At 43.4% G+C, this 25,261-nt stretch overlaps 1 protein-coding gene across 3 annotated transcripts in view; it reads left to right on the forward strand.

Moving 5' to 3' along the window:
* The window catches only part of BICDL1 (BICD family like cargo adaptor 1), a 123,010-nt gene that overhangs the window by 85,893 nt on the left and 11,856 nt on the right, over positions 1-25,261 (forward strand). For all 3 annotated transcript variants that reach the window (XM_047762740.1, XM_047762739.1, XM_047762741.1), the window contains exons 3-6: positions 13,001-13,117; positions 15,856-16,002; positions 23,749-23,928; positions 24,502-24,720. In XM_047762740.1, the coding sequence (XP_047618696.1) occupies positions 13,001-13,117; positions 15,856-16,002; positions 23,749-23,928; positions 24,502-24,720 (663 nt within the window). The remainder of the gene's footprint in view (positions 1-13,000; positions 13,118-15,855; positions 16,003-23,748; positions 23,929-24,501; positions 24,721-25,261) is intronic.

The raw sequence follows: 25,261 nt of genomic DNA on the forward strand, positions 1-25,261 counted from the left end.
AGTCTATTTTGTCTGATATGAGTATTGCTACTCGAGCTTTCTTTTGATTCCCATTTGCATGGAATATTTTCTTCTATCCTCTCACTTTCAATTTGTATGTGTCCCTAGAAGTGAAGTGGGTCTCAGAGTTCCCGATGTGGCTCAGTGGTTAACAAATCTGACTAGGAACCTTGAGGTTGCAGGTTCGATCCCTGGCCTCACTCAGTGGGTTAAGGATCCAGCATTGCCATGAGCTGTGGTGTAGGTCACAGACACAGCTCGGATCTCACATTGCTGTGACTGTGGCGTAGGTCGGTGGCTACAGCTCCCGTTAGACCCCTAGCCTGGGAACCCGCGGGTGCAGCTCTAAAAAATACCAAAAGAAAAAAAAGAAGAAGAAGAAGAAGTGAAGTGGGTCTCTTGAAGACAGCGTATATATGGGTCTTGTTTTTGTATCCATTCAGCCAGTCTATGTCTTTTGATTTGGGCGTTTAGTCCATTAACATTTAAGGTAATTATTGATTTGTATGTTATTATTGCCATTTTATTAATTGCTTTGGATTTGTTTTTGTTGCTCTTGTTTCTTCCCTTCTCTTGTTCTGTCCTCTTGTGGTTTGAGGACTATCTTTAGTGTTGTATTTGAGTTGATTTTTCTTATTTGTGTGTGTATCAATTGCAGATTTTTGGTTTGCAGTTACTCTGAAGTTTTTATATGAGTCTCTATATATAAGAGATTGTTTTAAGTTGCTGGTCTCTTAATTGCAAGTGCATTCCAGTGTCCTGCATTTGTACCCTGCTCATGATTTCTGATTCAGTGGCATAATTGTGCGTGGGTGATTTCGTATCTTTACTGTATATATACCTTTACTGGTGAGCCTTATCTTTTGTGGTATTTTTATTTCCTGTTGCTGTTTGTTCTTTTCTGCCTGGAGAAGTTCCTTTAGCTGGTTTAGTGATGCTGAATTCTCTTAGGTTTTGCTTATCTGTGAAGGTTTTGATTTCTCCTTCAAATCTGAATGAGAGCCTTGCTGGGTAGAGTATTCTTGGTTGGAGGTTTTTTCCTTTCATTACGTTAAGTATATCATGCCACTCCCTTCTGGTCTGCAGAGTTTCTGCTGAAAAATCTGCCAATAACCTTATCAGGGTTCCCTTGTATGTTACTTGTTTCTTTTCTCTGGCTGCTTTCAATATTGTCTCTTTGTCTTTAATTTTGGTCAGTTTGATCAATACGTGTCTTGATGTATTCCTCCTTGGGTTTATTTTATATGGTACTTGTTGTGCTTCCTGGATTTGAGTGAGTGGTTCCTTTCCCATGTTAGGGAAGTTTTCAGCTATTATCTCTTGGAATATTTTTTCTGTCCTCTTCTCTCTCTCTTCCCCTTCTGGCACCCCTATAATACGGATGTTGGTGCGTTTAATGTTGTCCCAGAGTTCTCTGAGACTCGCTTCATTTGTTTTCAATCTTTTTTCTCTTTTCTGTTCTGCATCTGTGATTTCCACTAATCTGTCCTCCACCTCGCTTATTCCATCTTCTGCCTCCTATATTCTCCTGTTGGCTGCTTCTAATGAATTTTTTATTTCAGCTATTGTATTCTGCATCTCTTCTTGCTTAAGTTTTATATCTTGTATCTCTTTGCTCAGTGTTTCCTGTAAGTTATCCATCTTTGCCTTCAGTTTCTTTCCAATGTCTTGCATCATCTTCAGCATCGACAGTCTAAAGTCTTTTTCCTGGAGGCTGAGAATCTCCTGATCACTTAGCTGATTTTCTGGGGGGTTTCCTTTCTCCCTCACCTGAGTTATAGTTCTCTGTCTTTCCATTTTCATAGGTTTTTGGTGTGGTGAGCTTTTTCCAGATAATAGAGTTGTAGCATCTCTTACTTCTGGTGCCTGCCCCCCTTGTGGCTAAAGTTGGTATGGGGCTTGCTGTAGGCTTCCTGATGGGAGGGACTGGTGCCTGCCCACTGGTAGGTGGAGCTGATTCCTATGCCTCTGGTGGGTGGGGCTTTGTCTCTGGGTGAGATTAGAGGTGGCTGTGTGCTTGGGAGGATCTTTAGGCAGCCTGTTTACTGAGGGGTGGGGCTGTGATCCTACCTGGATTGTTGTTTGGCCTGGGGCTTCTCAGCACTGATGGGTGGGGCCAGGTTTTCCCACAATGGCCACCTTCAGAGAAAGGCATGCTGCTGAATATTCCTGAGAGTTTTGCTTCCACTGTCCTTCCCTCACAACAAGCCACATTCACCCCTGTTTTCCCAGGACGTTCTCCAAGAACTGCAGTCAGGTTTGACTCAGATTCCTATGGAAACTTTGCTTTGCCCTGGGACCCAGTGCATGTGAAAGACTGGTGTGCCTTTTAAGAATGGGCTCTCTGTTTCCCCCAGTCCCATGGAGCTCCTGTGCACAAGCCCCACTGGCCTTCAATGCCAGATGCTCCAGGGATTCTTTCTCCCAGTGCCAGATCCCCACATATGGGAGTTTGATGTGGGGTTCAGAACTCTCACTCCTGTAGGTGAGCCTCTGTGAACCAGTTAGTTTCCAGTCTGTGGGGCTTCCCAGCCAGGAGATATGGGGTTGCTTATATCACGTAATCATACCTCCTACCTCTTGATGTGGCCTCCTCTTTGTCTTCTGGAGTAGTAGACTTGATTCTTTTAATTGCTCAAGGGCAGTGTCTGTCAGCCATAAAGGATACTTAGTTCAGATATTTTTTGAGTACTTGTCATGTGCCCAGCATTATACCATCCACTGGCAGTAAAAAAAAGAATTAGATACCATCACCCCCCACCTTCAAAGCTTAAAATGTGGTAAGGGAGAAGGATTCAAATGGATAACTGTAATAAAATGTTGCATGTGCTCTGCTAGAGGTCTGTGTCCAGGGTGCTGTGCAAACTCAAGATTGGGGTTTTTTTACGTCTTAGTCTTTTTGAGTCTGGATGGTTGTATCTTATATTTTCTGGTTGGTTCCATAGAGACATTTTTAATCACCTCTTTTATTTACCTAAACAAAATCAACACAATTGTTCTAAAATCTGTATCGGCTAATTCTGGGATGTGAGGTCTTTATGAATCTGTGTCTGCTGTTTCTGCTGGTTCGTGCTCAGAGTCCCTGTTTCCATGAGTATATTTGTCTTTGTGTACCATAATCTGCTTATTTTTATTAGAAAATTCTTTGTGGAGATATTTTGATTTTTGTATGAAGTTGCCATCATTCAGAGATGACTTATTTTCTTCTGCCAACTGTCTAGGAACACTACTAATCTTTTTTTTCCCCTTAATAATGTTAGCCTTACAGGGAAGTTAGAAAAAAATACAGAGATTCTCAGTACCCTTCTTCTGGCTTCCCCTAATATTAATATCTTACAACCCATAATACAGTTATCAAAACTAATAAATTAACATTGAGGCAGTATTAACTAATGTATATACCTGCTGGAATTTTGCCAGTTTTCCCACTAATGTCCTTTTATTTGGCCTAGGATCCAGTCCAGCCCTCCCATACTACATTTAGTTGTCATGAAATAAAAACAAAAAATAAACAAATGAGACCTAATCAAACCGCAAGCTTTTGCACACACAAAAACAGTAAGCAAAATGAAAAGACAACCTACAGACTGGGAGAAACTATTTGCAAACGATGCCACCACCAAGGGCTTAACTTTTCAGAATACGGAAACAGCTCATACAGCTCTATATCAAAGAAACAAACAACCCAATCAAAAAAATGGGCAGAAAACCTAAATAGGCATTTCTCCAAAGACATACAGACACTTGAAGGTGCTCAGCATCTCTAACTATTGAAGAAATGCAAATTAAAACTGCAAAGAGGTATCACCTCACACCAGTCAGAATGCCCATCATCAAAAAGTCTACCAATAACAAATGCTGGAGAGGGTGTGGAGAAAAGGGAACCCTCCTGCACTATTGGTCAGAGTGTAAATTGGTGCAGCTGCTATGGAAAACAGTATGAAGGTTCCTTACAAAACAAAAAATAATGTTCCTGGTGGCACAGTGGGTTAAGAATCTGGCATCATCGCTGCTATGGCTCTGGTTGCTGCCCTGGCACATGTTCGATCCCTGACCTGGGAACTTCCTCATGCCAAAGGTGTGGCCAAAGGAAAAAAAAAAAAAACCTGAAAATGCAGTTACATATAATCAAACAATCTTATTACTGGGTATGTATCTGGAAAAGATGAAAACTCTAATTTGAAAAGATTCACATATCCCAGTATTCACAACAGTACTTAAAATAGCCAAGACATGAAAGCAACCTTAAATGTCTATCAACAGATGAAAAAGATGTGTGTGGGGGTGTGTGTGCGTGCACATGTGCACTCATGCATGGATGCATATACATACAACACACAACAGAATATTATTCAGCCATAAATAAGGAATATTGCCATTTGCACCAATACAGATGAACATAGAGATTATCATACTAAGTGAAGTCAAACAGAGAAAGCCATGTATTGTACGATATTACTTATATGTGGAATCTAAAATAAAGAACTTGTTTATAAAGCAGACATAGGAGTTCTTGTCGTGGCTCAATGGTCAACGAATCTGACTGGGAACCATGAGGTTGCCGGTTCGATCCCTGGCCTTGCTCAGTGGGTTAAGGATCTAGCGTTGCCGTGAGCTGTCGTGTAGGTCGCAGACACGGCTCGGATCCTGTGTTGCTGTGGCTCTGGCGTAGGCCAGTGGCTACAGCTCTGATTGGACCCCTAGCCTGGGAACCTCCATATGCCACGGGAGCGGCCCTCAAAAGGCAAAAAGACAAAAAATAAATAAATAAATAAAACAGACATAGACAGACATAGAAAACAAACATGGTAACTAAAAGGGAAAGGGGAAGGGAAGGGATAAATTAGGAATATGGGATTAACAGATCCACACTACTGTATATAAAATAAACAATAAGGACTTACTGTATAGCACAGGTAATAACCTATAGTGGAAACAAGTCTGGAAAAGAGTTTATATGTGTTTCGGAGTCCCCCTCATGGCACAGTGGTTAACGAATCCGACTAGGAACCATGAGGCTGTGGGTTCGATTCCTGGCCTTGCTCAGTGGGTTAAGGATCCGGTGTTGCTGTGAGCTGTGGTGTAGGTTGCAGACACAGCTTGGATCTGGTGTTGTGGCTCTGGCGTAGGCTGGCGTTACAGCTCTGATTAGACTCCTAGCCTGGGAACCTCCATATGCCACGAGAAGCGGCCCTAGAAAAGGCAAAAAGAAAAAAAAAATATATGTATATGTATATGTGTGTGTGTGTATAATACATATATATAATATGTAATATATATTATATAAAACTGAATCACTTTGCTATATACCTAAAGGTAACACAATATTGTAGATTAACCGATTTCAATTTAAAAAAGGAGTTCCCGTCGTGGCGCAGTGGTTAACGAATCCGACTAGGAACCATGAGGTTGCGGGTTCGGTCCCTGCCCTTGCTCAGTGGGTTAACGATCCGGCGTTGCTGTGAGCTGTGGTGTAGGTTGCAGACGCGGCTCGGATCCTGCGTTGCTGTGGCTCTGGCGTAGGCCGGCAGCTACAGCTCCGATTCCACCCCTAGCCTGGGAACCTCCATATGCCGCGGGAGCGGCCCAAAGAAATAGCAAAAAAAAAAAAAAAATAGATCTCTCCATCTGTAATTTCTCTTAATTGACTCATTTTTTTCCTTTTGACAAATAAGTTAAATGGATGCTCATGTGTAACTAATGCAATTTCCTTGTCTGCATTTAACAAGAAAGTATATAGCTAACAGTTCTGCTTTGTACATTTAGACAAATTTAAGAGTTCCCATGTGACTCAGTGAGTTAAGGATCCGGCCTTTGCCACAAGCTGTGGCATAGGTCACAGATGTGGCTCAGATCTGGCATTGCTGTAGCTGTATTGAGGGCCAGCAACTGCAGCTCCACTTTGACCCCTAGCCCAGGGAACTTCCATATGGCCATAGGTGCAGCCCTAAAAAGAAAAAAGAAAATGTTTCATTTGGTGAAATACTCTTATGTTATTAATCATATCAATAGGAAAAGTAATCATGGAACACTTAAGGCTCCAGAGAGGAAGTAATTGTCTTAGATGGTACTCTGACCAAATCAGGTATTTCAGAAAGAAGGAACATGCTGTCAGTTTGTTTTGCCAAGTTGAGAATTAAATAGTAAATAACAACCCAAGGACTCAAATTATAAAATGATTCGGATAGTTCAAGAACTGTATGTATTAAACTTTTCTGCATTCTTTAATAGAACTGGAATTATTTCTCAAATGTCATGTTTTCTTTATTTAATCTGTATGCACTGAAAGTAAAATTTTTTGAGAACATTAGAAATAAGTACCTAAAGAGCAAAACATATCATAATATCCAGTGGTGACAAGGAATCAGGAAGCAGGCATATTTGTACTCCGTCAGTAGGGATACAGTAAATTAATCCAACATTTTTGTTTTGTTGTTTTTTGTTTTGTCTTTTTGCAATTTCTTGGGCCGCTCCTGCGGCATATGGAGGTTCCCAGGCTAGGGGTCGAATCAGAGCTGTAGCCACCAGCCTACACCACAGCCACAGCAACTCGGGATCCAAGCCGAGTCTGCGACCTACGCCACAGCTCACTGCACACCGGATCCTTATCCCACTGAGCAAGGCCAGGGATCTAACCCGCAACCTCATGGCTCCTAGTCAGATTTGTTAACCACTGAGCCACGACAGGAACTCCTAATCCAACATTTTTGAAGGATAGTTTGGCAGTACCAATCAAAATAAATATGCATATCCTTTTACCTAGCAATTCCACTTTTAGGAATTTATTCACTTACAGGGTATTCTCCCATAAGCATAAAGATGAATAAGCAAGGATGATTTTTGAAAGGAATATTTATAATAGCAAAGAATTGAAACAGTCTATAAATGCTTATGAATAGGGACTAGTTAAATAAATTATGGTGTAGTCATATAAATAAATGAGATAGTTGTTTAAAAAAAAAAGTAGGGTAGGTCTACACATTGACATGGAAAGATGTTAAAATACTATATATAGGAGTTCTGGGTTTGATCCCTGGCCTTGCACAGTGGGTTAAAGATCCGGCGTTGCCGTGAGCTGTGGTATAGATCGAAGATGTGGCTTGGATCCTGTGTTGCTGTGGCTGTGGTGTAGGCCAGTGGCTACAGCTCCAATTAGACCCCTAGCCTGGGAACCTCCATATGCCGTGGGAGCAGCCCAAGAAATAGCTAAAAAGACCAAAAAAAGGAGTTCCCGTCGTGGCGCAGTGGTTAACGAATCCGACTAGGAACCATGAGGTTGCGGGTTCGGTCCCTGCCCTTGCTCAGTGGGTTAACGATCCGACGTTGCCGTGAACTGTGGTGTAGGTTGCAGACGCAGCTCGGATCCCGCGTTGCTGTGGCTCTGGCGTGGGCCGGTGGCTACAGCTCCGATTCAACCACTAGCCTGGGAACCTCCATATGCCGCAGGAGCAGCCCAAGAAATAGCAACAACAACAACAAAAAAGGCAAAAGACAAAAAAAAAAGACCAAAAAAAAAAGAACAAATACCTGAGCTAAAACCATACCATCTTTTTATTTTCATCTGTGATTACAGATGTCATTCCTTTTTAAATTTTTTGTTAAAATATAGTTGATTTACAATGTTGTGCCAACTTCTACAGTACAGCAGAGTGACCCAGTCACACGTATATATACATTTCTTTTTTCAGATTATCTTCCATCCTGGTCTATCCCAAGAGATTAGATATAGTTCCCTGTGTTGTGCAGCAGGACCTCATTGCTTATCCATTCTAAGTGTAATCATTTGCATCTACTAACCTCAAACTCCCAATCCATCCCACTCCCTCCCCCCTCCCCCTTGGCAGCAAGTCTGTTCTCTATGTCCCTGAGTTATGTTTCTGTTTTGTAGATAGGCTCACTTGTGCTGTATTTTAGGTTCCACATACAAGTGGTATGGTATTTGTCTTTTTCTTTCTGACTTCACTTAGTATGATAATCTCTAGTTACATCCATGTTGCTGCAAATGGCATTATTTCGTTTTTTTGTTGTTGGTTTTTTGTTTTGTTTTGTTTTGTTTTGTCTTTTTGCTATTTCTTGGGCCGATCCCGCGGCATATGGAGGTTCCCAGGCTAGGGGTCGAATCGGAGCTGTAGCCACTGGCCTACGCCAGAGCCACAGCAACTCGGGATCCGAGCCACATCTGCAACCTACACCACAGCTCACGGCAACGCCGGATCGTTAACCCACTGAGCAAGGGCAGGGACCGAACCTGCCACCTCATGGTTCCTAGTCAGATTCGTTAACCACTGCGCCACCACGGAAACTCCCTATTTTGTTATTTTTATGGCTGAGTAATATCCCATTTTATATAGGTACCACCTCTTCTTAATCCATTCATCTGTTGATAGACATTTAGGTTGCTTCTATGTCTTGGCTATTGTGAATAATGATGCAATGAACATAGGGGTGCATGTATCTTTTTGAATTCTATGTAGTTTTATCTGGATATGTGCCCAGGAGTGGGATTGCTGGATCATATGGTAGTTGTATAGTTAGTTTTCTGAGGAACCTCCATATTGTTTTCCATAGTGGTTGTACCAATTTACCTTCCCACCACCATTATGTGAGGATTCCCTTTTCTCCACATTTTTTATTTATGGGCTTATTAATGATGGCCATATAGATGTCATTCTTTGTCACAGTCTTGACACAGCTGCTATTGGCCACTTGCTTAATCAGGCACAGAAGCCAGAACTCGTCATTTTAAGAAGTAAACTGTCAGTGCCATGCTTTCCATTTTCTGCTTGCAGAATGAGTTTTTCCTGATCTCACCCTCACCACCAGGACCAAAAAAGGGTCCAGGGCCATGACTGCTGCCCTAAACCTAGAAGTAGAAAACAGTTTTATCTCCAAGAAAGGTGTGACTTCTGGATATTTGCTGACTATGAAATAGCTTATCTTTGAAAGGCTACCAGGAGAACAGAACAGAAAGGTATGGCTACCAAATATTTCTGTATTCCCTATGTTTTTAGCTTGACCCATGACCTTCATGATGTTGGCTGAGTCTCCTCATAGACTGTTCTCAGTGCAGACTCTATAAGTGGACTGTGCCTATCACACAGTGCCTTACAACATACACATGGTGTTCTGCACCTTAGTTTAAAAAAAAAAAAGAAAAAGAAAAACCAGTTGATCCTAGTTGCCCTAAACATGTAGCAGTGCGGTATTTCTTTCCTTTATTTATTTCTGTAAACTTCAGTGATTTGACTGAATCCCACAAAGTGGGATTTTCCTGAATTAGAAATAGGGAAATGGACATAGCTTTAGACCTGCCCTTTTGTGTGTAAAGGGGGAGTATATGTATAATTTGGGAAAGTGACACTCAGGTTAAATGATGCAGATAACTTGTACCTGTGTCTATGCTAGAACAGGACCTCTAATCTGACCGCGTGTCCTTTAACTTTTTTTCCTTCATACCATCCCTTAGTGCATATCTGTGGCTTGGTTGTCTCATGATTCATGTCAAGATGGTAATGCTTGAAATGAGATCAGCTTCCTGATCCCTCAGCCGAGCAGGTCCTTTCAGAAAGACCACTGTTTCCTGGGCTTACTCTCCTCCTTAAAGCATGTCAAAGAAGCTCTGAAATTCATTATGGAACTAAACTGGCTTTCTAGCCTTCCTGAAAGCATTTAGAACATTAGAGTTATATACAAACTACAGAGATTATTATTTAATTTATGTGCAGAAATAGCTAATATTCATTTTGTTAGGTCTAAATATCTAAGCTAGTTTCCATCTCTGAAAAAGAAGGAAATGGCATACTTTGAAAGGTGTAATAGCTCCTTGCAGATGGTACATATATGTCGGACTGATCTGTCCCCTCCATACCATCACAGACAAATGATTGACCACCTAGTTGAAGGTGGCTGTATCATGGTGGGAAAGTGCATAACCAGGAGGCCAAAGATCAGGGCAGTGTCCCTCCCCCTCAGTCTCCACCTTCTTGACCTTCTTGACCAATATGAGGCCAGCAATTCCTGCTGCCTTTTTTTTTTTTTTCTGTCTTTTTGCCTTTTTCTAGGGCTGCTCCCACGGCATATGGAGGTTCCCAGGCTAGGGGTCTAATCGGAGCTGTAGCCACCGGCCTACACCAGAGCCACAGCAACGCGGGATCCAAGCTGTGTCTGTGACCTACACCACAGTTCACGGCAATGCCGGATCCTTAACCCACTGGCCAGGGATCAAACCTGCAACCTCATGGTTCCTAGTCAGATTCGTTAACCACTGCGCCACGATGGGAACTCCAGCAATTCCTGCTTCTTAGGGCTGTTCGAGATTCAAATGGAAGGTGTGGGTTAAAAGCTCTTGGACATGTCTGAGGAGTAAGCCATTTAAAGGAGACATTATAACAGTGGTTAGGGGCTCAGCCTCTGGTGTCATTCTTCCCAGAGGGAAGAAACAAGTTTTATTTCTAGCAAGATGGCTTTGAGAGGAGCCTAGTCCTACAGGAACATTTCTCATAACACCTGGGCTAGATGTGTAGCCCTCAGCACATCTCTGTGGCTTGATTGTCTCATGATTTCATGTCAAGGAGGTGATGCATGGAATTAAATCAGCTTCCTGAATTACCCAGTGCTTTGCAAATCTAAACATATCTGAAACCCTGATAGTCAACTGAATTCAGTATAGGCAGTCAAACTGCAGCATTTATAAGAGGAAATTTTCCTTATGGGCCCAAAGAAATTTCAAGTCTTAATAAAATTGCTTAGTATTTTTTTAAAAGAAAGAAAAAAAGCCTTGCTAAATTGGACTCATAAAATTGGTTTCAATAGTGAGTGATAGAAATAGGAAAAACTATTTCAAGATACTGTATAAAAAGACAGTAGTGCAGTCCTAATTTCAGGGTGAAACAGTCCAAAATTTAGTATTCTCATGCTGTCGTTTATTGAGATGTGGTGCAAGTTGCCGTGCTTCCCTGATCTTGTTGCCTGGGTACTCAGTTGAGGGTAATATTTTGGTTGTGACAATTGAGATAATGCATTGAAAGCATTTAGCACAGTTCTTGGCACATAGTATTCAGTAAATAATACTAATGTTATTTTTAGGCAAGTATGACTAATATTGTGTTTCTAAGTGATTAAGAAATCTAAGGGAGATCCCATTGTGGCTCAGTGGGTTAAGAATCCAGCTAGTATCCATTAGGATGCCAGTTCAATCCCTGGCCTTGTTCAGTGGGTTAAGGATCCAGCATTGCTGTGGTTGTGGTGTAGGCTGGCAGCTGCAGCTTGATTCAACCCCTAGCCTGGGAACTTCCATATGCCGCAGATGCAGCCTTAAAAAGTAAAAAAGAAAGAAAGAAATCTAAAACAAGCTGGTAGTGTCTAAAATTAAATTTAGAATAAGGAAGAAAAAGAAATGGTTTGGGAGTTCCCGTCGTGGCGCAGTGGTTAACGAATCCGACTAGGAACCATGAGGTGGTAGGTTCAGTCCCTGCCCTTGCTCAGTGGGTTAACGATCCGGCATTGCCGTGAGCTGTGGTGTAGGTTGCAGATGCGGCTCGGATCCCGCATTGCTGTGGCTCTGGCGTAGGCCAGTGGCTACAGCTCCGATTCGACCCCTAGCCTGGGAACCTCCATATGCTGCGGGAGCAGCCCAAAGAAATAGCAAAAAGACAAAAAAAAAAAAAAGAAATGGTTTGGTTTTCTTTTGTGTGTATTTTCTAATTGTTTGAAAATTAACACCAGAGATTGATCCTTGAGGCTCTATTGTTGGGAGTAGGGGATGGGCTCTGTTGTTGAATCTGTGGGACCAAAAAAAGATGGACAATTGATTATATAGCACTTGAAGATAAAAGGAACTATTTGAACATGTAACCATTACTGTGAGAGCTTCATTGAACAGCTAGCCTACCATTTCAACATTATTACCATCCCACCTCCTCTGAAAGCCTTTCCTAACTATTTCTGCCCACCATGATCTCTCTTGAGAACCCATAAAGCTTACTGACCCCGATTGGCCTCAGAGAGGTACTGAGGTGGTTACTGAACCTGTCCTGTGGGTCTCCTTAGTGGGGGCTGGGCCGGGCCTTCAGGAGGATGACTGACTTCTTATCTTTCTAGAGGGGCATTCTTTCAAATACTCTTCCCAAGTATTCAAGAGAAGGTGCTGGCACATGGAATGGAACTTGGTGTGTGCTATGTTTCAGCGTTAGAGAATAAATGGATTGAGTGGGAAATGAGCACCTCAGCTAGCACTCCTCAGAGAACTGAAAGTTGGAGGGAAAAAAAAAGTCCTTGAGGAATGAACAGCAAAAATCTTAAGAGACATGACAGGGTTTTTGTTTTTGTTTTTGTTTTTTTGTCTTTTTAGGGCTTCACCCACAGCATATGGAGGTTCTCAGGCTAGGGGTTAAATCGGAGCTGTAGCTACTGGCCTACACCACAGCCACAGCAATGCCGGATCCTTAACCCATTGAGGGATTGAACCTGCCTCCTCATGGATACTAGTCAGATTCATTTCTGCTGAGCTGTGACCGGGACTCCCTACGGTCTATATTAAATAGTGCCCATGTTGAGTGGAAGTAAGAAATACAGAGATGATTTGTCTGGGTGGGAGAAATAAAGGAATTTCTAAAATAGCAAGCATATTGGTCTCATTCTTTCATGTAAAATACTGAAACGGTCTTTCAATTTAGTAGATGTTTGCTGAGCTTCTGCTGTGTGCAGAGTCATAATGATGATAAAACATTTGAGAACTTAATGTTTTCTACGCCTCTTTCCTCTGATCTGCAAAGTGATCTTAGACACGTACAGAGTCCTTTATGGTGGAGGTAGGGGTAGGGGTGAGTCTTGTTTGGATGTGAGAGAACAAAGCGATCAGGGGTAGGAAACCAGCTTCTCATCCTATACTTCTCAAAGTGTAGAGCTGCAAAGAGATGCTTGAGAAGTGGAGAGGCAGAAATCTGAACAGGCTTCCTTTGCCTAACCTCTGAATCAGCTCTAAGGTCTCTTCTGCTTGTAGGCATCAGAAGTTGAGCGAAAACTCTCCATGCAAGTCCATGCCCTCAGAGAAGACTTTCGGGAGAAAAACTCATCAACCAACCAGCACATCATCCGGCTCGAAAGCCTTCAGGCCGAGGTGAGCCTCCCTGTGCAGCAGTGCTCAGATGGAAGTGCTTTTCTCATTGGAGGTGCTGCCAGACCTTCTAAATAAGGAGCCCTCTGAACAAGAACCTGCTCTATCTAAAGTCTCTGGGGAGACATATCTGGGAGAAACTGAATGGGAACACTTGATCCTTGGGTAGCCTTTTGTCTAGAAAAATAAGGTTGCTCAGAGTTTTTGCTGAGTGTCTTGAAATTATGAATGACCTACTTTTTTTACTGAATATGTTGATCCCGCCAGAAACATCCTTGCTAACTCTAAATAGAATTTGGGAAATGGAATCTTTCCTTTCTCTATTCCATCTGGGTCAACTTCAGTCCATTTTAATAGGGCCTAATGTTCTCACCTATAAACTGAAAGTAATAGAAGTTTCTATTTCATAGGATTATTATGAGGATTTGATGAGTTAATACATAGAAGGCAGTATGTGTGGTGTTGGAAGGAAGTAATGTTTTATTGAAAGCATATGAGAGGCCAGGCCAGGCTCTTTTTTCCACAAGGGAGAAAAGTAGCACTTAGGGGGCAATACTGTGAGAATCCAGTTGTTGAGGGTGAGGAGAAGGGAAAGGCCATATCACCAACCCAAACAGAAGCTCTCTCCTAGGGAGGTTCCCACCTAATCTGCTCCCAAGACCTCTCAAGTGTCTGACCAGCAGCGCTTTGGCTGAATTACTCTTTGAAGAACAGTTTAGGGCCACGTGAACACTCCCCTGCTTCATAAATGACATGAACATGTTTTTCTAAAGTCTGTCAATATCTTCTTTTTCCTCCTGCCTTTCACTCCCTTCCTTCCTCCCTTCCCTTGGAATTCCTCCTGGTATTGAGCAGCAGGTTCTTGAAGTAAGTAGTTTGTGCATGTGGGTTTGGCATGCCTGTCTGTGACCCATTTGTATGCATGATATGCTCTTCAGCTGCCTCTGCCAACGTCTTGCTCCTTCCTCCAAGTCGCCTCTCTTCCTCCCCTACCCCCCAACTCACTCTTTCTAGACCCTTGTTACACAGGGTCGTTCCCAGGAATGTTTATGGCCAGATTTGGTCACAAGTTTCAGGGTGTGTATGGTGAAGTGAGGGAGTTGGCTGTCTAATGCCAATTGCTTGCTTCATCCATTAACACTGTAACTTTTAAAAGGAAGCTATTGTTTCAATCAAGTTAACTTCATGTAACTCTGAACTTCTACTTTTTTTAAGGGGTGGGGTTGTGTATCAGATCCGTATTACCTCTGACTTCGCCGAGTGGAACTTGGGAAACAAAGATGATCCATGGGAAGGAAAATGCAAAGGTTTTCAAATTTAAATGAAAACCAACTAGAGTAAGAATTCCCTTCATGTGGGTAACATTGCTTCAGTGCAGGGGAATAGTAGACCCATTCACAAAGGGCCTGCCCCTTTCAGTCCCTTACCCAGGTGCACACTTTAAGAGACTGTTTCTTTGTTTAGTCAGATACCTGATCCCTCTGGACAAAGGCCACATACTTCATTTCCCCACAACAGCATCCTATCTGATCAGTGGGTAGCCAGGGAAGATCTGTGCTCTATGAACACAGCTCTAGTGCAGAGAGTGAGAACAGCCAGAAAGCAGAGGGAGAGTAGATTTCATAGGACTTGGGACAAGTAGATATTCATTTCCACAACTCCCCCAGAAAAGGTCTGAAGTTGATTCCCCTCAGTGGATTGTTACCATGCTAGACTAGAGAGCACAGGGAACATCTTAACCATGATCAGAGAATATTCATGAGAAGCTTGTTAAGAGATCAGTCTAGCAGGGAACTGATAAATGGAAGGAGCTGGGGGACCTGCAGGACTCCAAGGCCACTAGCAACTGGGGGGACATGGACAGGCTTCCCATAGCCCCTAGGCAGGGCAGGGTTCTTGGCTGAAGCATCACAGGCCTTAGGAAGTCCTGGGCAGCTTTTCACCCTGCAGATCTTGAGGCCAGAGAAGACTTGGCATCTCTTTGCTCTTTGCCTCTGTTTTCTCAATGAAACAGAAGAGACTAGACAGAACTTCCAAAGGTCTCTCTCGTGAGACTAGCTAGGTACTCAGTGTATCAGCCTATTTAATAAAAGGAGAGAAATGGCTTCTATTCACAAATTCCCTTGCACAAGCAAAAGATGTTTTGAGTAGAAGCAGTTATTTACTTATGACCGTGTCCTGTTCCTTCTTGGGACATAGGGTGATGCAGGCACTGCTATCTTTTCTGTATCCTCCTGGCTCTACGGCTAACCAGGGGCACCATGTCCTCTAGAGCCCACTTTTCCAGCAGAGGGGTGGACAGAGGAGAGCCATGGGATATGAGAATGCAATAGCTCCAGAGGCTGTCTTGGGCATTTTCTTGTGCTCAGGACTTGAGAAAGAAGAGTGGTCCTGCAGGTTAGATTCCACTCCCCCATAGACTGGGGTTGAAGTAAAATCTTGGGCAACAAGGTGGGGCCCTCCTCTGTCTTATCTGTGGAATTTCCAGAGCTCTAACCTTCCCTGCCTCTGCCTGGCACCCCACATTCCAGCTTCCCCAGAGCTCACCTCCCACCCTTTCCCAGACAGGTTTCCAGAGGGGGAGGGGTTTTCTCCTCAGCTTAGGAGTTCACAGCTATTGCCTTAGAAATGGGGGCACCAGGCCCCTGGGCAGAGCCCTTGGAGAGACACTGGGATTCATATTTTGGGGCTGTTCCCTCCCTCCCTCCTGACACCACCCCTGTGGCTCTTCAACCTTTCAGATCAAGATGCTGTCAGATCGGAAACGGGAGCTGGAGCACCGTCTCAGCGCCACCTTAGAGGAGAATGACCTGCTCCAAGGGACTGTGGAGGAGCTACAGGACCGGGTGCTGATCCTGGAGAAGCAGGGCCATGATAAAGACCTCCAGGTACTGGGGCAGAGAAGCAGTCATAGGTAGAGGGCCAGATCAGAGGCCAAAAGGAAAGGCTGAGAGGCCAGTGCCAGTGCTGGGGTCAGGAGTAGGTGAGCTAAGGTCTCTCGGCAGGCCTGGTTATAGTTCTCCTCAGGTGCTACCAACCCAGCTGGGCTTTACCTGCCAAGAACAAGTGCATTGTCACCACAGTCCTCCTTCCAATTTGTTCTGAGCCACTGACCCCGGGAGTTGTTTCACCGAGTTCTTTCTGGACTGTTAACATGGCTGGAGCACCAGGAGTGCTGTTCTGCCTTCCAGGTTTTGTGAAATCTGCCAGAGATTTCCGAGGGAGCCTGCAACTCTGTGCTTGGCTCACAGTGCTCTCTGTTGCTGCTGCCCCAGGCCATTGCATTTAGTTGACCGTCACCGAGCAGAAACCAAGAAGCTGCCCACTGAACACAGCAAGACTTGTATCCTGCTTCTGCCAGTTGCTAGCGGAGACAGCAGGCTGACCCCTCTGTGAGCTAACTAGCTTCTTTTTTCTTCCTAAAGGAAATTGCTTCATGGCTCTATTTGTCCCTATTTGGGAAGTGCTACCAGGCCTCAGCTGAATCCTGAAGCTCATGCTTGACAGGAAACAATCCCCTAAACAAAAAGATCATCACTCAGCTGCCCCCAAAATAGCATAGCACCTGCTGCCAAGAAAGCTTTGCAGTTCTGGCCCAGGAGCACCTGGAGCCTGTGGCTAAGAGTGTACTGTTCCCCCTTGGGCATCCTCTGAGTGTGTCAGGGAGTGGAGTGGGTTGCAGCAGTGTCATTTGTGTGGAAGGGTTCAGCCAGGTATACTGAAGCACCAGGTAAGTCCCCGCACAAAGACCAGGCCATAGAAGGTCGCACTGGCTCAGCAATCAGCAGTTAAAGAAAGCCCTGTGTCCTGGGATAAGGAGACATCTTAGGCTGAAGTCACTTGACACCATCATTTAAACTGGTCTGAGTGATTAACCTCTTTCAGGGCGAATTAACAGTCTTTCCTCTCTCCCTGTTTTTTGTACCTTCAGCTCCTAACTTCATGTAAAGTGGAGCCTCGGTAAATGTTGAATACAAAATGATGCTGGCTACAGCATCACAGCAGTTTTCAAAATGTTGCTGGCTATGGTGTCACAGCAGTTCATATTTTAAGGTTGACGGTAATAGCCGTGAACATTTGTAAGCTGCTTTACAGAGAACGGAGTGTTTTTGCATACATTCTAAACTGAAGCTTAGAGAGATGAATCCTTATCCAAAGTAGTGTAGTAAGTCCTTGATAGAATCCAGAAGAGGACCCTCAACTTGGTTTAACCTGCTTAAGTGATAACTTCCACTGTATCAACTTGCCTCTGCAAGTCAGTGTTTCCTCAGCACTATGCCATCAAGCACTCTCCTGAAGGTTGCTCTGGTAGCCTATAGAGAGGAGAAGAAAAAGAAGTACAGAAAAACAGGAAAATGGCCCTGCCTGAAAGGAACTTTTGGTCCAGCACAAACCCCCAAGAGGGTTTTAGATCAAGGATGGAGAGTTCCTGTTGTGGCTCAATGGTAATGAACCCAATTAGTAACCATGAGGATACTGGTTCGATCCCTGGCCTCGCTCAATGAGTTGAGTATTGGGTGTTAACATGATGTGTGATATAGGCTGCAGACACAGCTCAGATCTGGCATTGCTGTGCTCTCCTTAAGGGGTTGCTAATTAGTTCTTTTGTTGAAATGGCCTGTACTGATACAGAAATAGAAATTCACTCACTCAGGGAACAGGTGAGTCCTAGATGTGGCCTTGGAATGTATCTAATCCCACGATTCTAATCCTTTTCCCCAGATAAGGGATGAGAGGAAGGCTGAGCAGGCAGGGCAACAGGCCTGCCCCAAGCAGAGTAGCCCACTTTTTAATCTGGTTCACTGGGTAATTGGGGTTCTACTGCCACAGATTTTTAAACCACTGATCAAATCCAGCACTGATTTTTTTTTTTTTAAGTTAAGCAGGAATAAAAATTATTTATTAAGCACCCAGTAAATTTAAAAATCAGGCATTTCGGGAGTTCCCATTGTGGCGCAGCAGAAACAAATCCGACTAGGAACCATGAGTTTGTGGAATTGATCCCTGGCCTCACTCAGTGGGTTAAGGATCTGGCGTTGCTGTGGCTATGGTGTAGCCTGGCAGCTTGTAGCTCTGATTAGACCCCTAGCCTGGGAACCTCCATATGTTGCAGGTGCAGCCCTAAAAAGCAAAAATAATAATAATGAAATTTTAAAATAAAATAAATCAGGCATTTTGCCAAATTTGTTTTTAAAAGTTTATTGTAGTATGGTTGATTTACAGTATTAATTTCTGCTGTACAGCAAAGTGTTTCACTTAAACAAATACATGTTCTTGGGAGTTCCCGTTGTAGTTTGGCAGACTGCGAACCCGACTAGTATCCCTTAGGATTCGGGTTCAATCCCTGGCTTCGCTCAGTGGGTTAAAGGATCTGGCATTGCCATGAGCTGTGGTGTAGGTGCTAGATGTGGCTTGGATCCCACATGGCTGTGGCTATGGTGTTGACTGGCAGCTGTAGCTCTGATTCAGCTTCTAGCCTAGGAACGTCTATATGTTGCAGGTGTATGTTCTTTCATAATCTTTTCCATTATGGTGTATCACAGGATATTAAATAAGGTCCCTATGTTATACAATAGAACTTTGTTGTTTATCCATTCCTATATATAATAGTTTGCATCTGCTAATTCCAAGCTCCCAATCCTCTCCACCCCCTTGGCAACCACAAGTCTATTCTCTATATTTGAAGATCTTTCTCTTTCATAAATATATCGATTTGTGTCATATTTAGATTCCACATATAAGTGATATCATATGGATTTTTTCTGATTTATTTTCTTATTAGTATAGTAATCTCTAGGTACACCCGTGTAGCTGCAAATGGCATTCATTTTTTTATCGCTGAGTAATATTCCATTGTGTATATGTGCTATATCTTCTTTAAGTATTTCTCTGTTTATGGACATTTAGGTTGTTTCCATGTCTTGGCTATTGTGAATAGTGCTGCTATGAACATAGGGATGCATGTATCTTTGTGAATTATAGTTAGGTCTGGGTATATGCCCAGGAGTGAGATGGCTGGATCATATGGCAACTCTATATTTAGTTTTCTAAGGAACCTCCATACTGTTTTCCTTGTGGCTGCACAAGCTTACATTCCCACCAACAGTGTAGGAGGGTTCCCTTTTCTCCACACCCTCTCCAGCATTTGTTATTTGTAGACTTACTGATCATGGCCATTCTGACTGATGTGAGGTGATACTTCACTGTAGTTTTGATTTGCATCTCTCTAATAATGCATCATCATCTAATAGTGATGATGAGCATTTTTTCACATGCCTATTGGCCATCTGTACATCTTCTTTGGATAAATGTCTGTTTAGGTCTTCTGCCTTTTGTCTTTTTAGGGCTGCACCCATGGCATATAGAAGGCTATATGTGGGCTAGGGGTCAAATTGAAGCTGCAGCTGTGAGCCTATGCCACAGCAACACAGGATCTGAGCTGCATCTGTGACCTACATCACAGCTCATGGCAACGCCAGATCTTTAACCCACTGAGCAAGGCCAGGGATCAAACCCGAATCCTCATGGATACTAGTCAGGTTCATTACCACTGAGCCACAAGAGGAACTCCTGCCCATTTTTCATTTGGATTGTTTGTCTTTTTTGTTATTGACTTTGTATGTGTGAGATATCTATATATTTTGGAAATTAAGCCCTTGTCAGTTGCATCATTTGCAAATATTTTCTCCTACCCTGTAGGTTTTTATTTTGTTTATGGTTTCCTTTGCTGTGCAAAGACTTACAAATTTGATTAGGTCCCATTGGTTTATTTCTGCTTTTATTTCTATTGCCTTGGGAGGGTTAAGTATCTAGTGTTGTCACTGCTGCAGCTCGGGTTCAGTCCTTGGCCCATATACCATGGGTGTAGCCAAAAAAAGGAGAATACATGCTATGACTTAAATCTGAGAATGTTTTGTCTGTGTTCTCTTCTAGGAGTTTTATGGTATCATGTCTTATATTCTTAAAAAGTTTTTTATCGTAGTTGATATACAATGCTTTGTCAATTACTTCTGTAGAGTGACCCAATCATTCATATATACATATATATACACACACATATATACATACACACCCACATATATACACACACACAAACACACATTCTTTTTCTCATATTATCTTCTATCATGTCCTATCGCAAGTGATTGGGTATAGTTCCCTGTACTATACAGCAGGACAGTATCCATGTCTTATTTAAGTCTTTAACATTTTGTTAATTTCTTAATACCCAGTGAAGGAATGTCCCTTTGAGGCCCACTTACTTGCCCTATTTCAGCCCAGCTGATCAGCTCTCAGACATGTGCAGGGGCTTCAGCCCAGTGAGTGGAGACTTTTGTCAGTAGACAGCATGGGCCCTGCTCACTGTGGGGACCCAGGAAGCAAGTGACCTGGGTCTGTACCTCACTCTGACACTGAGTATATCCTGTTAGGCAAATCACTTACTATCACGCCATCTGAGTTCCCTCAACGTAAAATGGGGAGAATGCCCCCACTTCTGCCACCTTGAGGGCATGAGTATTGTAAGCTTGAACTTAGTATAGTCTCCAAACACAAGGTATTTGGTGTTTTCCTTGTACATACATATGAATACATTTAGTGTCATCTTTGTTTTATAAAGGATGGATTATATTTAATAGACTCTTCCCTGGTCTGGTTTGGTTTTTCTGCATATGTCTATGGATCAGTTTTTGACCAGAGAGGGCAGACCTATCCTTGTCTTTGTTCTCTTGCTGTTATAATTAATTAAGCACCTTTGAGTGTGCAAGAGTAATTGAACTAATGTTGTCCAGTGCCTGAGAACTTGTACTTGTTTGTGCTGAACTTCTCCTGCTGAGATATATGTGGATTGTCTAGAAAATAATTACAAAGCATTTTGTCAATTAATATGCCATTTATAATTGTGCCAAATGCTTCCTAGGCATATCTTTAAAAAAAAAAAAAAGCAAAATCAACCCTAATTTCTTTGTTCTGAGTTTCCTCAAAACCAGGGTTGGAGGAGTTCCCACTGGACCAGGAGGTATTGCTGATCTATGGGAACCATGCAGAACAGGATTGCAAATTCCTTTTTCGTTCTCCAAGCAGCCAGGCTCCAAACTCTTCCTAGTTAAGGCATATTCAGGCCACTGCTGCCATTTGCCAACTGTTCTCTGATACTGACCAGCAGAGGGGAGGCTCCCAGGGCACTGAAGGGATTGGCTACAGGCTCTGCAAGGCAGCTTGCTCCATTCATGAGAACCACAGAGCTCTGAATCACTGACTGCTGGCCTTGGTCTCTGTATCTCTGGGAGCCACAGAGCCACTCACAGGACGGTCTGGAAAGACAGTACAGTGCTCACTATTTTTAATGAGCAGGGGTGACCCAGAAATGATATGTTATGAAAGGATAAAATAAATATAAATCCAAGGAAGTTCTCCCATCCCTACCCTCAAAGATATATTTTAAAAGGGGATGGGGTGGGCAGTCCACAAATACAAGAGTGGAAAACATTGCTCCTATGCACGTGTGGTATGTGGACATGCACACAGCAGTTAGCAAACAGATTGATTCTGCAGTTAGAGTCTGTTGTAAAAGCAGGTGTAGAGATGAGTGTGCTAGTGAGAGTGTGGCATCTAGCAGCTGTGTTGGTCGCCCCTCTCATTCAGCAGTAATAACCTCACCAGGACTCCATGGAGAAGGGGCCACAAAGGATGCAGAGAGGCGTAAACTAGTGGCAACAAGAGAGAGGGAAGGAGCCCTGGCCTTTAGGTCTTAGGCCTATATTGCTGTCTCCTCTCCATTACTGGCGTCACTCTCCTTCCCTGAACCACACATGCTGTGTAAGGCCCTTCCCAGGCCTAGGGTCTTATTTGTAAATTGTGAGATAGGACATAAAATGGAGAGAGACTGCTCTTCCCATGGGTTTGGGAATTCTTGGTATTACTGCCCAGATGTTATTCCAGATCCCACCCCAGCTCCTTTCCAAACAACCCTTTTCCTCTTAATTTTTTTCATTAAAATACAACATGCATATATTAAACCATATAGATCTTAAGTGGATAGCCCATTAAAGTTTTATATATACTTTTGGGACCACCACCCAGATCAAGACATAGCCCATTATCAGCACCCACAAGTCTTCCTCCTGCCCTCTCCTAGTCAGTACCTGCCGCTTTCTCAAAAGCAAACCTCTATTCTGATTTACATTTCTTTTATCTCAATGAAGTTTTGGAATTTTTTGTAAGCAGAATCATGCATTATATGTTATTTTATATCTGGCTTTTGCTGAACATCATGTCTAAGAAATTCCTCCATGTCGTGTTGTAAGTAGCATTGTGTTCTCTTTTCACTGCTATGTAGTATTCCAGCATGTGAATATATCCATTCTATTTTTATTGGCATTTGGATTATTTCCCATTTGGTGTTTTTATGAATAATGCTGCTATAAATGTCTTGTCTGTCTTTCATGCACATTTTCAGTCATTTATGCACCTAAGAGTGAAACAGCTGGATCATAGAATAGATGTGTATTCATTCATTAGTAACTGCCAGTGATCCAAAATGGTGGTTCACCTTCCATCCTCACCAGCAGTGAGAGTCCCAGTTATTTTACATCCTCATCAAAACTTGATGTTACTATTCTGTTTACTTCGTATGCCTGTATGTATGTGTATTCAACTTTTCATTATAGAGAATTTCAGAAAACTCAAAAATAGAATAATACACTGACACCCCCTATACCCCATGGCCCAGCTCTACAAACCATCTGTCCTGCCCTATCTTCATTGCATCCACTTGCTCCCCTCTCATATTATTTTGAAGTAAATGCCAGAATTTTTTAATTTCATCCATAAATAATACCTCTAAGTGATAAGAACTTTTAAAAATATAACCACAGGGAGTTCCCGTTGTGGCGCAGTGGTTAACGAATCCGACTAGGAACCATGAGATTTCAAGTTCGATCCCTGCCCTTGCTCAGTGGATTAAAGATCCGGCATTGCCATGAGCTGTGGTGTAGGTTGCAGACATGGCTGGGATCCTGCGTTGCTGTGTCTCTGGCGTAGGCTGGCAGCTACAGCTCCAATTAGACCCCTAGTCTGGGAACCTCCATATGCCGCAGGAGCGGGCCAAGAAATGGCAAAAAGAAACACACACACACACACACACACACAATATATATATATATATATATATATATAAAAACCACAGGACTAGAATCCCTAGAAAATCTAGCAGTATTTCCTTAATATCATCAAATATCTAGTCAGTGTTCAAATTTTCAATTGTCTTATAAATGTCATAATTGTTTTTCACATTTTTCATTTGAGTCAAGGTACAAATTAAAATTTGCCTACAAGTTGCAGTTAATTGGTATGTTTCTTAAGTCCCTTAATCTATAGGTTCCTCCCTGCCTTTTTTTCCCTTGAAAAAAAGGGAAGATAAACAGCTCAGAAGAAACTGAGCTGTTTGTCCTATAGAATTTTCCAAATCTGGTTTTGCTGACTCCATCCCCCCTGGCCTAGTGTATTCCCCCCTCCTTTTATGTTTTTCTATAAATTGGTGGTGGGATCTAGAAGGATGATGGGGTTCAGGGCCAGTTTTCCGGTTTGGGTTGGGTGCAGGCATGCCTCACCACCATTTGCTGTCTCTTTGAAAGCTGCATCAGAGCCAGATGGAGCTCCAGGAGGTGCGGCTCTCTTACCGACAGCTGCAAGTGAAGGTGGAGGAGCTCACCGAGGAGAGGAGTCTGCAGAGCTCTGCCGCCACCAGCGCCTCCCTCCTGTCCGAGATAGAGCAGAGCATGGAGGCCGAAGAGCTGGAGCAGGAGAGAGAGCAGGTGCTGGCCTCCCCATCCCTGTGACAAGTGAGGTGGCCCGGGGCTCCTGGGGGCAGACCCTGGCCTTGGAGAGCCCATCAGCCATCCTTGTCAATCCTGCCTGCTGTTTCAGCTTCAGCCTGACAAAGGCCCATGGCCCACACTTGTGCAAGCTGCTAGGCCTGCTGACTGGAGCTGTCGTGAAGCAGTGCCTCTTAGGAAATGGCTGTTAACTAATCATCAGACTCATGCCTCTTGGTTCTAGAACATTCCTGACCCATCCAATTGACTTCTTTTTATACTACTCATAACCCCTCATTCCCCCAATTGTGCACTGATTTCCACCAAGGTAACTGGCTATATAAGGAAGTGCTTTATGTGCAAATGGGAGGGGTTCAAGGGCATGGAAAGTAAGAACTCAGAACCTGTATAGATAGATGGACTGGACCCAGAATAAGGATCAGAAGTTCTCAGGACGAGAGATTTAAAAAACAGCTTTTCCTATAGCTAGTATTTGGGTTCATATACTAGGAGAAGATGGCCAGGTGGCAGTCTTCTCTAGAATCATAACCAGGATAATTCTTTGTGGGACAGCTGAGACTGCAGCTCTGGGAAGCCTACTGCCAGGTTCGCTATCTCTGCTCACACCTCCGCGGGAACGACAGCGCTGACTCTGCCGTCTCCACTGACTCCTCTATGGACGAGTCTTCAGAAACCTCATCTGCCAAAGATGTGCCAGCAGGCAGCCTGCGCACCGCCCTCAGCGAGCTCAAGAGACTGATACAGAGTATTGTGGATGGCATGGAGCCCACGGTAAGAGACCAGGCCGAGTGCTCCTTGCCCTGCAGGACCTGGCCAGTGGGATGTTGAAACCCAGTGCAGAGGGTGAGGTTAACCCTGAAACTGGATCCTTATAAAGTCCGCAAGAATTTTTTCTGAGCCTTTGTCTGAGAGCACTGACCACGGGGGAGCAGGCAGAGGGTCCGAGTGTCTTGGGATGGGAGGCTCCAGCAGCCCTTCCTGCAGGCTCAGGATGCAGAGAGGCCTTGCTGAATATGGGGCCTTGAGTGCAAGGGCTTTCCTGGGAGGCTTTGAAAGTCGAAATTTGGATCCAGGTAAAAACTGCAGGTTACTTTTCTGTAGCCTGTTGTTTCTGGTGGTGGAGTTAGCTGTGAACAGGCAAACTTAAAAGAGTGGAAGCATGTGCTTAAAGGATAGAAGTTAGTATATCAAGTAGAGACAGTCGACAACCAGGGCCTTTTAGAATTCCAGACCTGGCTCCTCTAGCAGAGGAGAGGAAACATTCCCAGGGGCTTCCTGGGCAGACTGGCCTTTCTTCCAGCTTCATGTCAGG

This window comes from Phacochoerus africanus, chromosome 15 (genome assembly GCF_016906955.1).
Source record: "Phacochoerus africanus isolate WHEZ1 chromosome 15, ROS_Pafr_v1, whole genome shotgun sequence".
NCBI lineage: Eukaryota > Metazoa > Chordata > Mammalia > Artiodactyla > Suidae > Phacochoerus > Phacochoerus africanus.